The sequence below is a fragment of the Carcharodon carcharias genome, chromosome 2 (genome assembly GCF_017639515.1).
Source record: "Carcharodon carcharias isolate sCarCar2 chromosome 2, sCarCar2.pri, whole genome shotgun sequence".
In the NCBI taxonomy this organism is placed as follows: Eukaryota; Metazoa; Chordata; class Chondrichthyes; order Lamniformes; family Lamnidae; genus Carcharodon; species Carcharodon carcharias.
Window position 1 is genome coordinate 128,598,763 of NC_054468.1, and position 16,088 is coordinate 128,614,850.

At 41.2% G+C, this 16,088-nt stretch overlaps 1 protein-coding gene across 4 annotated transcripts in view; it reads right to left on the minus strand.

Annotated features, from left to right (window-relative positions):
* Positions 1-16,088, minus strand: part of mthfd1l (methylenetetrahydrofolate dehydrogenase (NADP+ dependent) 1 like) — a 230,782-nt gene that overhangs the window by 134,972 nt on the left and 79,722 nt on the right. For all 4 annotated transcript variants that reach the window (XM_041182708.1, XM_041182707.1, XM_041182706.1 and 1 more), the window contains exons 10-15: positions 10,307-10,404; positions 9,928-10,101; positions 5,903-6,039; positions 4,029-4,075; positions 3,382-3,489; positions 2,603-2,677 (exon numbers count right to left, since the gene is read on the minus strand). In XM_041182708.1, coding sequence (XP_041038642.1) covers positions 2,603-2,677; positions 3,382-3,489; positions 4,029-4,075; positions 5,903-6,039; positions 9,928-10,101; positions 10,307-10,404 — 639 coding nt within the window. The remainder of the gene's footprint in view (positions 1-2,602; positions 2,678-3,381; positions 3,490-4,028; positions 4,076-5,902; positions 6,040-9,927; positions 10,102-10,306; positions 10,405-16,088) is intronic.

The window sequence follows — 16,088 nt, forward strand, 5'->3', positions numbered from 1 at the left end:
GAGCAAGGGAGACGATCAATCACTGAGCCCTCGGGTAAATGCAGCCACACATATATCCTTCAGGTACCCCCACATCTTTGGCTTGGCAATGCTAGCATTTTCTTATTTTTCTTTCGCCTTAAGTGGCAAAAATGAAATTGGAGACTGCCCCTTTAAGTTCATAACAGCTGGCCAGACTAAAAGCACTCATTAATGGGGACAACATCTTTTAAAATATTGACACACATAGCTCTTAGTTGCCAGTCAATGGGCCTCAAACACTCCATCTTGAATCAGCCTAGTCTTGAATTATCACCTGCTGTATAAACACATTCATCCTGTTCCAACTCACCATTCGCAAGAAGTTTGTTAATGTTTGGTTTGACAGGAACAATGTACAAGCCCCATCCTGGTATAACAACAGTCTAATATGGTAATCTACACTTGTCAATAGTTCAGCTAAATCACAAAAGATGTCTGAGGTACAGAGATTCTGTTCACTAAAGATTATCTGTAAGGATGTTGCTCCAATATAAAGCGCCAAAGTTGATGGCTAATTATCTGACACTTGATAGCTAACTATCCGACACTTGATAACAATTCCAACATTATTATTTGGGATAAGCATTTTCCACAGCTGGGCAAAAAGATTTGGGAAAATTTTGTTAAACAGTCTTCCTGTTTGAATGAATTGTGAATTACCACATCTACTATACTGTATTTTGTCTGTACCATTGCTTCTATGAACGATCTCATTTTAACAAAATCTGATCAGTAGTTCAATTTGTACACCCCATCTATTGTTGGGATACTTTCAATGCTCCAAAGCCAAGTGGGAAGATTCTACAGTCTGCTGAGTAAGCTGCTATCAGTGTGCAAAAGGCATTGAGAGAATCCCAAACTTGAACAATAGTGACCGAGGTTGCTGAGTGCAAATATGTTACTATACCCATGTATCTGTCAAAATTCAGTTATGCTTATCGGAGCCAGAACCCAGGCACATGACTCTTCTTTGAACAATGTGCATTCACACAAGTGAGACAAACACCAGTTATGGTAAAGAAATTATTGTGAACTAACACGTGAGACAGCTGCACTCCTTCAATTTTGGCCTTTAGCGCATCTGATTTTCATCATTATCACTGTTGGCCATGCATTCAGCTGCCTGGCCCTTAAGTTCTGGTATTCCTTCCTTAAACTTTTCTGCCATTTTCTCCTCCTTTTAAACACTCCTTAAATATTAACCCTTTGACCAGCTTTTGTCACCTGTCGTATTAACACATGGCTTGGTGTGAATGTTAGTTTCATTAAGGTCCCATAAAATGCCTTTGGATGTTTTATGTCACAGGCGCTATATAAACGCAATTTTTGTCAAAGGACGGATTGAAATTAAAGATCTGAGAATAGGTTTCAATAAGTTATGCTAAACTTTTATAAATGACTGGTTAAGCCTTGGCTGGCATATTGCATACAATTCTGGGCACCACCCTTGAAAGATGTCAAGGCTTTGGAGAGGATGCAGAGGAGATTTACTGAAATGGTACCAGGGATATGGGACTTCAGTTGTGAGGACAGGCTAGAGAAGCAAGGATTGTCCTTAAAGAGAAGGGAAGGTTAAGGGGCAATTTAAAAGGTGCTCAAAATGAAGAAAGGTTTTGATTGAATAGATGGGGAGAAATTGTTTCCACTGGCAGAAGGACACAGATTTAAGGTAATTGACAAAAGAATTACGGGGCAGCTAAGGGGAATTCTTTTTAATCTAATGAGTTAAGATGATCTAGAACATATAGCCCAAAGGGGTGCTAGAAGCAGATTCAATAGTAATTTTTAAAAGGGAATTGGATAATATGTCCGAATAGGAGAAGTTTTCTGGGCTGTGGGGGAAGAGGTGGGAGTGAGGCTAACTGGATAGCTCTTTCACAGATTTGATGGGCTGAAGGGATTTCTTCTGTGCTGTATGATTCTATAATATGTTAGAATATGCAGCGTTTGTACCTACAGCTCCCAATTCTGCTGGTTTTGAACAACAGTCAAAGAGTTAGGCATTGATCATCAGTCAAATGCTACCCAAATGCAGAGAGAGAAATGGCAGAGATGGAAAGAGATTCCTAGCAGTCAATTCCAAGGCATGGAAAATAGAAACAGTGGTAGATTGTCGATGTCCTTGAACCTGTTCCATCATTCAATTCTGAATCTTAATCCACCTTGGACGTGTAACCTTAATAGCCTTGCTCAATAAAAATCTATCAACCTCAGTCTTGAAATTATCAATTAATCCACAGCATCAACTGCCTTTTGGGGTAAGGGTTCGAGATTTCCACTGCCCTTTGCATGAGGAAGTGCTTCCTGACATCAGCTCCAATTTTAACAATATGCCCCTTAATTCCACACTCCCCCACCAGAGAAAATAGTTTCTATTTGCCCTGGAACACTTTAAATAGATCACCCCATAATCTTCTATATTCAAGGGAATACAAGCCTAGCATGTATACATTGTCCTCATAATTTAACCCTTTTAGCCCTGGTATCATTTCAAGTGGGAGTTTGGAAAAGGAAAAAACTAAAATGAAAAATTTGGATGGGGTGGTGGGTTGTTGATTGAAGATAATAATGCTTCACTTACTGTTAGCCGGGCAAGCTGGATGGGAGAAAAGTTTCGCTTTCCATTTATAGTGGGAACCAAACGATTATACAAAGCCTGGAAAATGACAGGAATTAACACTTTCATCTGTAAGCGCCAATGATTTAATTGTCTTAACTTAAATTATTCAGATTCACAATGCTAACTCTTAAATATCCAGTCACAAACTAAACTGATCAAAGAAAGAAAGGTATCTGCATTTATACAGTAACTTATTGTAGCTTTCACAACTTCAGGATGTCCCAAAGTGCTTTACAGCCAATAAAGCACTTATGAACTATAGTCACTGTTGTAATGTAGGTGGCTAATTTACGCACAATAAGCTCCTACAAACAACATAATAAATATATGTTCATCTGTGATATTGGTTGAGGAATAAATATTGATGAAGAACCAGGGAGAACTTCCCTGCTCATTTTTGAATAGTGCCATGGGATCCTTTACATCCAAGAGGGCAAGTGGGCAGAAGGGACCTCGGTTTAACCTTTCATCTGAAAGGCAGCACCTCTGACAGTACAGCACTTGCCCAGCTCTGCACTAAATTGGTTTGTTTGGGGCTTGAACCCACAATCTTCTTACTCAGGAGCAAATGTGCAACCACTGAGCCAAGACTCATACTGGGCAATGGAATGGGAATGAAAGAGGGAAAAAAAAAAGATATGAGCCTCTAGAGGAGTTAATAAACTGGGAGCCCCCAGCACCCCCTCAAAAAGAATCAAGCACCTTTTAGAAGATGGGTGTCTGCCAATTCCCCAGCTCACCTGGTCTGATTGAGTGCCTTCGTGCAAAATTCTGGCATCTATGGCAGCTGCCAACAAGTTATTAGCTGCTGTAATTGCATGAATGTCCCCAGTTAGATGAAGGTTAAACTGCAATAAAAAAATGATTAAAAATGACAAACACTTTTTAATATTGTGAATGAAAAGGACCAAAAATAAGATTTAAACAGGCATTTTTAAACAGGTTAATTTTTGGACTGATCTGCTTACCTCTACATTGTGTCATGTGTAAACTAACTTACTCCTAGCAATTGCAAAACCAAGTCTTAGGAACACAAGCAGGAAAGGGTGCATTAAAAGATCCAACAAGAAATTCAGGAGAAATTTAGTGGTGAGAATGTGGAAGTTGCTACCATGTGGCGTGTTTGAGATGAATAACATAAATGCAATTAAGAGGAAGCTAGATAAATGAGGGACATGGGAATTGAAGGACATGCCGATAGGATCAGATGAAATAAAAGATGGCAGACAAAAATCGGCATAGATCAATTGGGTTGAACAAACTGTTTCTGTGTTGTAAATTCTATGTAATATATACAAATCTGTTTTATGTTCAAGATTTCATTTTGTGGGTAAAGAATGATACCAACCCATGGGCAGCTAAAATTGTTAAATTTCTGTTCTCTTACCTCTTCCATAGGTATGACCTGAGCATATCCACCTCCTGCAGCTCCACCTGTTCAAGAGCAATCTTTGCTTTAGTTACACAGAGCCGCAATACAAATTCCCATCTGCTCAACAATATTACACATCAATGAAATGGCTGTTTTGCTGGGCTAATAATCCAGGGATCTGGATTAATAGTTCACAGAGGAAACCACAAATGATCACTTGAATTTATTTTCTTTTAAATCTGGAAATAAAAATATAGTAAGAGCAAAAATGATCCTGAAGCGGTCACGTTATCAGAAAGGCCCAATTGGTTCACTAATGTCCTTTGGGAAAGCAACCTATTGATCTTACACAATCTGGCCTGCATGTGACACCAGCCTCCAGCCCCCACCCACCCACCTCTTAACTGCCCTAATAGCTTGTATCAGACTGCTATAGTGGTTCAAGGTGGTCCACCAATACCTTGCTAAGATAGGAAATGTAGCAGCAAATTTGCGTACAACAAGCTCTCGCAAAAAGCAAAGAAATAAACTAGATCTCTTTTGGTGGTGTTGGTTGAGGAATAAATATCGACCAAAATACAGGGAGAACACCAGTGATTGTTTTCAAATAATTCATGGGATCTTTTACCTCCATCTGAGGGGGTAAGTCAGGCTTCAATTCAACATCTCATCCAAAAGATGGCACTTCTGACAGTTCAGCATTCCTTCAGTACTGCACTGGGAGTGTCAGCCTGGATTTTGTGCTCAAGTCTCTGGAGTGGGGCTTTAATTCACAACTTTCTGACTCAGAGGTGAGAGTGCACAACAAAGTGAAGATCTACAACTGAACCAATCCAAAAGCATCAATTTGGTTTCTTTTCATAAGAGGAAAGAGAGCAAACTAATTTATGAACCAACAGAACCACAGCAGTATCTTCAAAAGCAAGATTCTCCAAACACACGAAAGCATCAAGGAGAAATGACCAGTTGAAGAAACTGCTGCTGTGCAGTATTATCCAGATTTGATCCACCTATGCCTACCTGGTGAATGAAAATTCCAAAACAAAAACAGAATTACCTGGAAAAACTCAGCAGGTCTGGCAGCATTGGCGGAGAAGAAAAGAGTTGACGTTTCGAATCCTCATGACCCTTCAACAGAACTTGAGTGAATCCAAGAAAGGGGTGAAATATAAGCTGGTTTAAAGTGTGTGTGTGTGTGTGTGTGTGTGTGTGTGTGTGTGTGTGTGTGTGTGTGGTGGGGGGTGGAGAGAAGGAGGGGGTTGGTGTGGTTGTGGTAGGGACAAACAAGCAGTGATAGAAGCAGATCATCAAAAGATGTCACAGACAGCAGAACAAAAGAACACATAGGTGTTAAAGTTGGTGATATTATCTAAAAGAATGTGCTAATTAAGAACGGATGGTAGGGCACTCAAGTTATAGCTCTAGTGGGGGAGGGGGGAGCATAAAAGATTTAAAATTATTTAAAAATAATGGAAACAGGTGGGAAAAGAAAAATCTATATAATTTATTGGAAAAAACAAAAGGAAGGGGGAAACAGAAAGGGGGTGGGGATGGAGGAGGGAGCTCAAGACCTAAAGTTGTTGAATTCAATATTCAGTCCGGAAGGCTGTAAAGTGCCTAGTCGGAAGATGAGGTGTTGTTCCTCCAGTTTGCGTTGGGCTTCACTGGAACAAGGCAGCAAGCCAAGGACAGACATGTGGGCAAGAGAGCAGGGTGGAGTGTTAAAATGGCAAGCGACAGGGAGGTTTGGGTCATTCTTGCGGACAGACCGCAGGTGTTCAGCAAAGCGGTGAAAATTCCACATCACTTGTTCTATGAATCAGATTAACGTACAACTACTTCTTTTCTTTTGTTTTTATTTTAGAGAACATGTATTTTAAGCTGGTTACCTTTCACACCAAATGTTGGTCCCTGAGATGGTTGTCTCACACAAGCAAAGGCATTAACACCCAGATGGGCAGCTAGTGCTTGAACCAATCCAATTGTCACTGTACTCTTCCCCTCCCCCAAAGGAGTTGGTGTAATTCTGTAAAGAACACAGCAGGCAAAGGTTACTCTTACACTCTGCAAGTTGAGCAATTACAGCATCAAAAGACTTGTATGCGAGGCACATCCGGTGAAGTCACTTCTGAGCCTCTGCCTCGTGGCTCCTTCACTTCAGTTGCCGGAAAAAGCAAGTTATACAGTCAGATTACAGTCATGCAGTGCCAAGGTAACATATGTGGTTCTCAGTCAAGGGCAAAGGAGGGTAGATCTAGCAGGCTGCAACTATTAATTTCTGGAAAGAGCATGCAAGCACAGGGAGGCTGAGAGTGAGATGTAATAACGCATTTCAGATACTTGATCACAAAATCTTGGCTGACAACTCAGTGCAGCACTGAGGGAGTGCTACACTGTCAAGAGATTCCATCTTTCAGATAAAATGTTAAACCGAGGCCCTGTCGGCTTTCTCAGGTGGACATAAAAGATTCTGTGACACTATTTCAAAGAGCAGGAGAATTCTCCCTTTGTCCTGGCTAATGTTAATCTATTTTAGTGGTGTTAGTCCAGGGATAATGTGGTATCACATTGTTGTTTGTAGGACTTTGCTGTGCAAATTGGTTGCTGCAGTTCCAAAATTACAACTGTGACTGCACTTCAAATGTACTTAATTGATTGTGAAGTGTTTTGGGATATCCTAAGGTTATGAAAGAGGTGATAAGCATGCAAGTCTTTGCTTCATGTGGAGGAGGGGATGTTTACAGCCCCCTAATGAGTGAAACTCCTGGTAGTTATACGTAAGTTTTAGGCAAAAGCCCTTTAAGTCTTCAAATATCAGCATGCACTAAATCGATGCAACAGGGTCAGTCCACCTACCACAGAGGTTACTTTCATAGAGCTTTTTTTTTATAAATACTGTGCTTTGATTAAGTTTCTACAGCCCAGAGAGCCCTGTAGTGCTCACTTTTTAAATCTCCCTCTAACCTTCTCTGCTCTAAGTAGAACAAAGCCTCTCCAGTCTCTCCAGCTAACCAACACTTCTCATCCTTAGTACCATTCCAGCAAATCACCTCTATAATCTCTTGACATCCTTTGTAAAGTCTGGTGCCCAGAATTGGACATAATACATCAACCAAGGCCTAACTATGATTTATAAAGGTTTAGAATAATGTTACAGCTTTTGCACTCCTTGCCTCTATTTATAAAGCCAAGGCTCCTGTATACCTTCTCAAACTGTCTGGCCACCTTCAAATGCTCATGTAAGTACAGTCCAGGTCCCTCTGTTCCTGCACCCCATTTAAAATTATGCAATTTAGTTTCTATTTAATTGTACATATCAGTGGCTTCTGACTAAAACTTCTTCAGGCAGGTACTAGGAGGAGAAAGCACCTTAGCTCTCTAATATGTTCTGAAGTTCTTGGATTACAACAGCCCAAGGAGCAAATAAGTACCCAATTCAAGAATGCAAGGAATGAAAGGAGAGACACTGATGTATGCACTCGCCCCACGTCACTTTACGTATCTGACAATCAGCTGTAAAGCCAGTGGGCAATCAGTTCAAGTTCAAACAAATTTTTTTATAAGTTCTATTTCAACATCTAGACTCAACCAAAAATGACCTCTAATAATTTACGCACATAATTTTTAAATTGTCACCTGCTTTGAGACAGACTCGAGCAGAAACACAGCACTGGTAGGTGTAATCATGAATTTGCAATGCCAATTCAGCCAAATCTCAACTTCAATCTCTCTCTCCGCCAGCTCCAGCCTTAGGTCCACCTCTTGCCTACAGCTAACTAGGTACCTAAAGTTTGCATTCATATGGAAGTCACCATGTCATCCAGTTGCACACCAAGCGTTTGGCATCCAGGTTTATAGTGGACACATTCAGGTATTTATGCCCTTTTTGTCTATAGACTTGACCATTCCAACACATTCCTGGCCGGCCTCTCTCATTCTGCCCTCCATTGTCTTGAGGTCATCCAAATCTCTGCTGCCCATGTCCTTACTCATACCACGTACTGTTCACCCATCACCCCTGTGCTCGCTGAGCTACAATGGTTCCCAATTACGCAACACCTCAAATTTAAAATTCTTATCTTTGTTTTCAAATCCCTCCATGGCCTCATCCCTCCCTATCTTTGTAATTGGGACCTGGGTGTACATGTGCACATGTCATTGAAAATGGAAGGACAGGTGAAGAGAGCAGTTAATAAAGCATACATAGGCTTTATTAATAGGGGCATAATGTACAAGAACAAGGAGATTATAGTGAACTTGTAAAATATACCAGTTTGTCCTCAGCTGGAATATTGTGTCCAGTTCTGGACACCACACTTTAGGAAAGATGTGAAAGCATTAGAGAGTGCAAAAAATATTCATGAGAATGGCTCCAGGAATGAGGAGCTTCTGCTTTGAAGGTCGATTGGAAAACTTGGAATTGTTTTCCTCTGAGAAGAGAAGATGGGACATTTGTATGTGAAAATCACAAGGAGTTGAGTAGATAGGGAGAAACTATTGAGTACAAGAGGGCACTGGTTTAAAGTAATTGGTAGAAAAAAGCAAAAGCAACATGAGAAAAAACTTTTCTCACACAGCCAGTGGCTGGGATCTGGAACGCGCTGTCCGAGAATGCGGTGGAGGCAGGTTTAATCGAGGCAAAATGGAATTAGACTCATCCGAAAAGGAAGAATGTGCAGGGTTCTGGGGAGAAAGCAGGGGTGAATTGTTCATTTGGAGAGTTGGTGCAGACACAATGGGCTGAAAGGCCTCCTTCTGCACTATAACCATTATATGATTCCTCCAGGCTCCACAACATTCCATGATATCTGCGCTCCTCTAATTCTGACCTGAGCATCCCCAGTTTTAATCGTTCCATCACTGGTGGCTATGCCTTCAGTTCTCATGGCCCTAAGCTCTAGAAATCCCTCCCTAACCTCCTTTGCCTCTACCTCACTTTCTGCCTTTAAGACACTTCTTAAAATCTTACCTCTTATCAGGCTAGGTGCCAAATTTTGCTTTATAATGCTCCTGTGAAACAGTATGGGAGGTTTTAGTTTGCTAAAGGTGCTGTATAAGTTATTGCTGTATAACAGTTTGCTCTATTATCATATTCTAGTATATAACAACAATGTTCCTTCAATGTTTTGACCTTTTTCCAGTTGTATCCGGCTCTTCTTCAACCTGCAGCTTTATTTAAACTGCAGTCAGTACAAACTGTAGCTCCTGATCATTTAGAGGGGTGTCAAGCGCAGCACCATACAGGGTATGAATCAGTGAGTAAGCATAGGTGTTCCTGTCTGAAATAAATGGAGCACTTTAAAACACTGTGGGCTGGAAACTGATGTTAATGCAAATGGCTAATGGTTAGCGCTTTTTTGTTAAGATGAGCGAATATCCGTTTTATGTAGTATTTAGAGCACAGAAACAGGTCATTCGTCCCAACTGATCCATGCTTGTGCTTATGTTCTACATGAGTTTCCTCCCACATTACATCATCTGGCCATATCAGCATTAACCTTCCATTTCTTTTTCCTGTATATACTATATAACTTTCCCTTAAAAACATCTATGCCATTCTTCATGTGAGAGCAAGCTTCAAATTATTACTACTCTTAAGTAAATAAGTTTCCCTCTAATTCCTTATTGGGTTTGTTAGTGACTCTCATTTATACGCCCTAGCTTAGGACACATTCACAAGTGGAAACATCCACTCTATTTCTACCCTATTGAGCCCCTTTATAATTTTAAAGCTCTCTATCAGGGCCTCTCTCCGTCTTCTCTTTCCTGTTACTAGCCTGTTCAATCTTTCCAGGGAGATTTAAGTGGTAGGGTCTGTACTTTAGTAGCACTAATATTGATTCTGGAAGAACAGTTTATATACAAACAAAGGTTTAATACCAACAAGTAGTAAAGTGAAATAAAATATTCCTACCCTGCAACCAAGATGTATTTTCCATCCGGCTGTTCCTTCAGCCTGTCCAAGGGAGATAGTTTGACTTTTGCTTTATTCCATCCATAGGGTTCTATTTCTGATGGACGCAGGCCGACCTCTTTAGCCAGGATACCAATTGCTTTTGGAGTCTGTGCTCTGGATATCTCTATGTCACTGAAAATATTTTGAGCGAAGGATTCAGACCAGCGAGTGAGTTCTGATTAATACCCAAAATGTGCGCATGCAGACACACAAGAAAGAACTACCTCCAACATGTTGTCCAATCTACCCGCAACAGGTCAACAGTGGGAATTGAACACAAAAGTTGCAATAAACCATACTACAGGGACAGAAGGTAAAATAAGTTTTCATTGCTTACCTGGGGACAGGCAAAATGGGCTGCAATTTCAGAGGCCGAAGATTCCATTTCTTGTGCTGTTGCTGCTTTAGCCATCTGGTGCTGCTTTCAACTGTATTCTGTGTCAAGTTTACCAACAAATAAAATAATATTCACAGAATAAAAATGTTGGACAAAAACTATGCTCATGGTTACACCAATCATCTCTAAAACCTTAGTACAACATTTATGAAAAGGTGAAGTCTGTCCTTTTGCAATGATGTGTATTACAGGGCACTCTACAACAATTACATTTATTTAGCATCTCGAATTTAGTAAAGCTTTCCAACATGCTCCACATAAGCGTTATCAGACAAATTGGACACTGAGCCACAAAGAGATATTTGGCCAGGTGACCAAAAACTAGTCCTGCAGGTAGGTTTTACAGAGTGACGAGTTGCGAGAAGTTTAGGGAGGAATTTCCAGAGCTTAGAGTCCAGGCAGCCTTGGACACCCCAAATGGTGAAGCCATTGAAATCAAGGATGCATAGAGGTCAGAATTGGAAGTGCTCAGAGATCTCAGAAGATTGTAAGATTGGCAAAGGTTAGAGGGATTTGAAAACAAGAACTGAAGTATTGCCACACCAGGAGACAATGTAGATCAGAGATCCAGGAAATCCTCTCCATTGTCTCTCTCTTATTAGAGAGACAATTGGTTATATGCAGCACAAGGGGCACTACTCCTCTATTATGGGGCAAGGCAAGGAGGCAGGCCTCCATGAACAACCACAGCTGGTAGAGGGTTTGAATCCGCACTGATGGCATCCATTCTGCATCATATGCTAGGGATCTAGCCAACTGAGATAACTGACCCCCAGGAATCAGGGATGAAGAAAAACATATTGGGCATGAAATGCTGACAAATCATTATGTCAATTTTATTCATAAAGATTCACCAGGACATTGCCAGGAATGGGACATTATAGTTAGGAGAAGAGACTAAAGAGTGAGACTATTTCCACTGGGGCAGAAATAGTGAAGGGGAAATTTAAATGGTGATTTTAAAAATAATTACAGGTTTTGATAGATTGAGTAGACAAAGTCCACTTTGTCTGGTTGGGGAGCTAGTGAAGAGGGATCATCAATTTAAAAATGACCATTAAAGAGATTGAAGAGAGGGGTCGGGGAGATTTCTTTAACAGAGGCATGTTGGAGCATGGAATGGTTCCCCACAGGGAGTGGCTGAAACAGAGACCTTAACATGCTTGAAGGGAAACATAGCTAGATATTTGAAACAGGGAAAGGTATAGAACTATGGAGGGAGAGGGGAGAAGTGGGATCAATTTGGAATTGTTCGCGCTATGAGCGGGGATGGACAAGGTGGGCCAATTGGCCATCTTCTTTGCCACAAGTCTCCACTCTTTTGGTTTCACCAGTTTGAATGGACCAAATATTTCAGGTATTAACCAAGAAATTGGGAGCCCTCAGTCAGCATTATCTAAACACAAAGATCATTGGAAAATGTGTTACTGGGCTTCAAATTCCCATTGTACACTCTCAAATGGCCAAAGATGAACAAAAGCTTGGACACTGTCTTTATGAAATGACATCCTAAAGGCCCTGACACGAGATCCTTTCGATATCCTATTGTGAGATCCTGCTGTTGCTAAATTTGCCTTTAAAACCGTAGTGTTAGCCTTGACTCAGCAATAGCACTCTCATCTGTGTCAGAAAGTCATGGGTTTAATCCCCACTCTAGAGACTTGAGCTCATAATCTAGGTTGACACTTTATACAAACTTACGAACAAGGAACAGGAAGATGATCATTCGGCCCATCAAGCCTGCTCTGCCATTTAATAAGGTCACACTGATCTGATAGTAGCCTCAAACCTGCATCCGGTCTACCCCTGTAACCTTTCACCCCCTTGTTTACCAAGAATCTATCCACCTCTGCCTTAAAAATATTCAAAGGCTCTGTTTCCACTGCTTCTTCAGGAAAAGAGTTCCAAAGACTCATGACCCTGAGAAAAAACTTCCCCTCATCTCCGTTTTAAATGAGTGACCTCTTATTTTTAAACAGTGACCCTTAGTTCTAGATTGTCTCACAAGAGGAAACATCCTCTCCACATCCATCCTGTCAAGAGCCCGCAGGACCTTATATGTTTCACTCAAGTCACCTCTTACTCTTTTAAACCCCAGCGGATACAAGCTCAACCTATCCAACCTTTCCTCATAAGACAACCCACCTATGCCAGGTATTAGTCTGTAAACCTTCTCTGAACTGCTTCCAATGCATTTACATTCTTCCTTAAGTAAGGAGACCAGTACCGTACACAATACTCCAGATGTGGCCTCAATAATGCTCTGTATAACTGAATCATAACCTCCCTACTTTTGTATTCAATTCCCCTCGCAATAAATGATAACATTCCATTAGCTTTCCTAATTACTTGCAGCACCTTTTGTGATTCATGCACTAAGACACCCAGATCCCTCTGCATCTCAGAGCTTTCACTATTTAGAAAATTTTAAACACATCTCCCCTCAACCCCCCCAACCACCGTCAGCATTCCGTAGGTACCATTCCCTCCGGGACACCCTGGTCCACTCCTCCATCACCCCCAACACCTCATCCTCTTCCCACAACACCTTCTCATGCAATCGCAGAAGGTGCAACAACCTGCCTCTTTACCTCCTCACCATCCAAGGACCCAAACACTCCTTTCAGATGAAGCAGCGCTCCACTTGCACCTCCTTCAATCTGATCTGCTGCATCTGCTGCTCCTGATGTGGTCTCCTCTACATCGGGGAGACCAACCGCAGACTGGGTGGCCACTTTGCGGAACACCTCCAGTCTGTCCACAAGCATGACGCAGGCCTTCTGGTCACTTGCCATTTCAACCTACCATCCTGCTCTCATGCCCACATGTCTGTCCTTGGCCTGCTGCAATTATTCCAGTGAAGCCCAACGCACACTGGAGGAACAGCACCTCATCTTCCAATTTGGCACTTTACAGCCTTCTGGACTTAAAGTTGAGTTCAACAATTTCAGACAATGAACTCTCTCCTCCATCCTCACCCCCCCTTTATTTTTATATCCATTTTTATTTTTTATCCATTTATTTTTATTCATTTACCATGGTTTTACCCCCCCTTCTATCCCATTTTCTATCCATTTTTTCCCCACCACCGCCCCCATCCCATCCCCTACAGGGCCATCTGTTACTTGTTCCATGTTGTTCTTTCAAACAACGCCACCCTTGTTCTGCTAGTATCACAATCTGCTTTCTTACCTTTATGCCACCATCAGCACCATTTTTTTTAGCACTAACCACTACCATTAACACCCCCCTTGTCCTTTAGTTCATGACATCTTTGTCAATCTCCTCCTTTAAGCCCATCTATCACTGGCCTTCTATCCAGCTCCACCTGCCCCACCACCCTTAAACAGTGTAAATTTCATCATATTTCCACTTCTCTTGAGCTCTGAAGAAGGGTCATACAGACTTAAAACGTTAACCCTGTTTCTCTCTCCACAGATGGTGATAGACCTGCTGAGTTTTTCCAGGATTTTCTGTTTTTGTTTCAGATTTCCTGCATCCGGAGTATTTTGCTTTTATCTTTGTAGATAATGTGCCTCCTTTATTCTTCTTGCCAAAATGGACAATTTCACATTTTTCCACGTTTGCCAGATCTGTGCCCACTCACTTAACCTACCTGTATCTCTTTGTAGCATCCTTATGTCCGCCTCACAATTTACTGTCCTACCTAGCTTTGTGTCATCAGCAAATTTGGCAACCATCCCTTCATCCAAGTCATTTATATAAATTTTAAACAGTTGAGGTTCCAGTACTGAACCCTGTGACACGCACTCATTATATCTTGCCAACCAGAAAAAGACCCATTTATGCCTACTCTCTGCTTCCTGTTAGCCAGCCAATCTTTTATCCATGTCAATATGTTACCCTCTATACCATGAGCTTTTATTTTCCACATGCCGCTTTATCCAATGCCTTCTGGAAATTTAAGTACAGTACATCCACCGGTTCCCCTTTATCCGCAGCACAGGTTATTTCCTCAAAGAACTCCAATAAATTGATTAAACTTGATTTCCCTTTCACAAAACCATGTTGACTCTGCCTGATTACCTTGAACTTATCCAAGTGCTCTGCTATAGCTTCTTTAATAATAGCTTCTAACATTTTCCCTATAACAGATGTTAGGCTAACTGTTCTGTGGTTTCCTGCTTTGTCTCCCTTTTTGAATAATGGAGCTACATTTATTATCTTCCGGTCTAATAGGACCTTCCCCAAATCTAGGGAGTTTCAGAAAATTAAAACCAATGTATCAACTATCTCACTAGCCACTTCTTTTGAGACTCTAGGATGAAGTCCATCAAGGCCCATGCACTTGTCAGCCCGCAGCTCCAACAATTTATTCAGTACCGCTTCTCTGGTGATTGTAATTTTCCTGAGTCCCCCCCTCCCTTCCATTTCCAGATTTATAGCTGCTTCTGGGATGTTACTTGTATCCCCTATAGTGAAGACCTGTTCAGTTCATCTGCCACCTCCTGGTTTTCCATTATCAATTCTCCAGTCTCAAAAGGACCAATGCTCACTTTGTAAACTCATTTCTTTTAAAAATATTTATAGAAACTCTTATGATCTGTTGTTATATTTCTGGCTAGCTTTCTCTGGTACTCTAATGTTTCCCTCCTTAATCTTTTAGTCATCCTTTGCTGTTCCTTATATTCTGCGCAATCTTCTTACCTTCCACCTATCTTTGCACAATTATATGCTTCGTCTTTAAGTCTGATGCTATCTTTAACCTTTCCAGTGAACCATAGATGGTGTATTCGTCCCTTGGACTTTTTCTTACAAGTTGTAATATATCTATTCTGTGTATTCTGAAATATCCCCTTGAATGTTTGCCACTGCATCTCTATTGGCCTATCCCTTAACCTAATTTGCCAATTCACTTTAACCAGCTCTGCTTTCATGCCCTCATAATTGCCCTTATTTAAGTTTAAGAACATAGTCTCGGACCCACTCCTCTCTTCCTCAAACTGAATGTAAAATTAAATTATATTATGGTTGTTGCTACCTTGGGGCACCTTCACGATGAGATCATTAACTAATCCATCTCGTTACACAATACCAGGTCTAGTACAGCCTGCTCGCTGGTTGGTTCCAGGACATACTGTTCTAAGAAACTATCCAGGAAACATTCAATCAACTCCTCACCTAGGCTACCTTTGCCCATCTGACTTTTGCAGTCTATGTGTAGATTAAAATCTCCCATGATTATCACCATGCCTTTCTGACAAGTTGCCATTATTTCTTCCTTTATGCTCCATCCTACCATGTGGTTACTATTATACAACTCCCACAAGTGGCTTCTTGCCTCGACCCAAGCTATTTCCACATCCTGGTTTCCTGAACTTAGCTCATCCCTCTCTATTGTGCTAATACCATCATTAACTAACAGAGCCACCCCTCCACCTTTTCCTCACTTCCTGTTCTTCCTAAATGTCCTATACCCTCTAATATTCAGGGCCCAATCCATGACTTCCTATTGGAGGACAGAGTACTGCACTGTCAGAGGTGCCATCTATTGGAAGAGATTTTTAACTAACTCTGGGGTAAGACATCCCAGGGTGCTCTACAAAGAAGAGCAGGGAGGTTCTCTCCAGAGTCCTCTCCTATATTTATACCATAACCAACGTCAGTAAAACAGATTACCTAGTCATCATTTCATTGCTGTTTTGAGGCTTTGCTGTGTGCAAATTGGCTGCTGTATCTCCTACATTACAACAGTGACTAC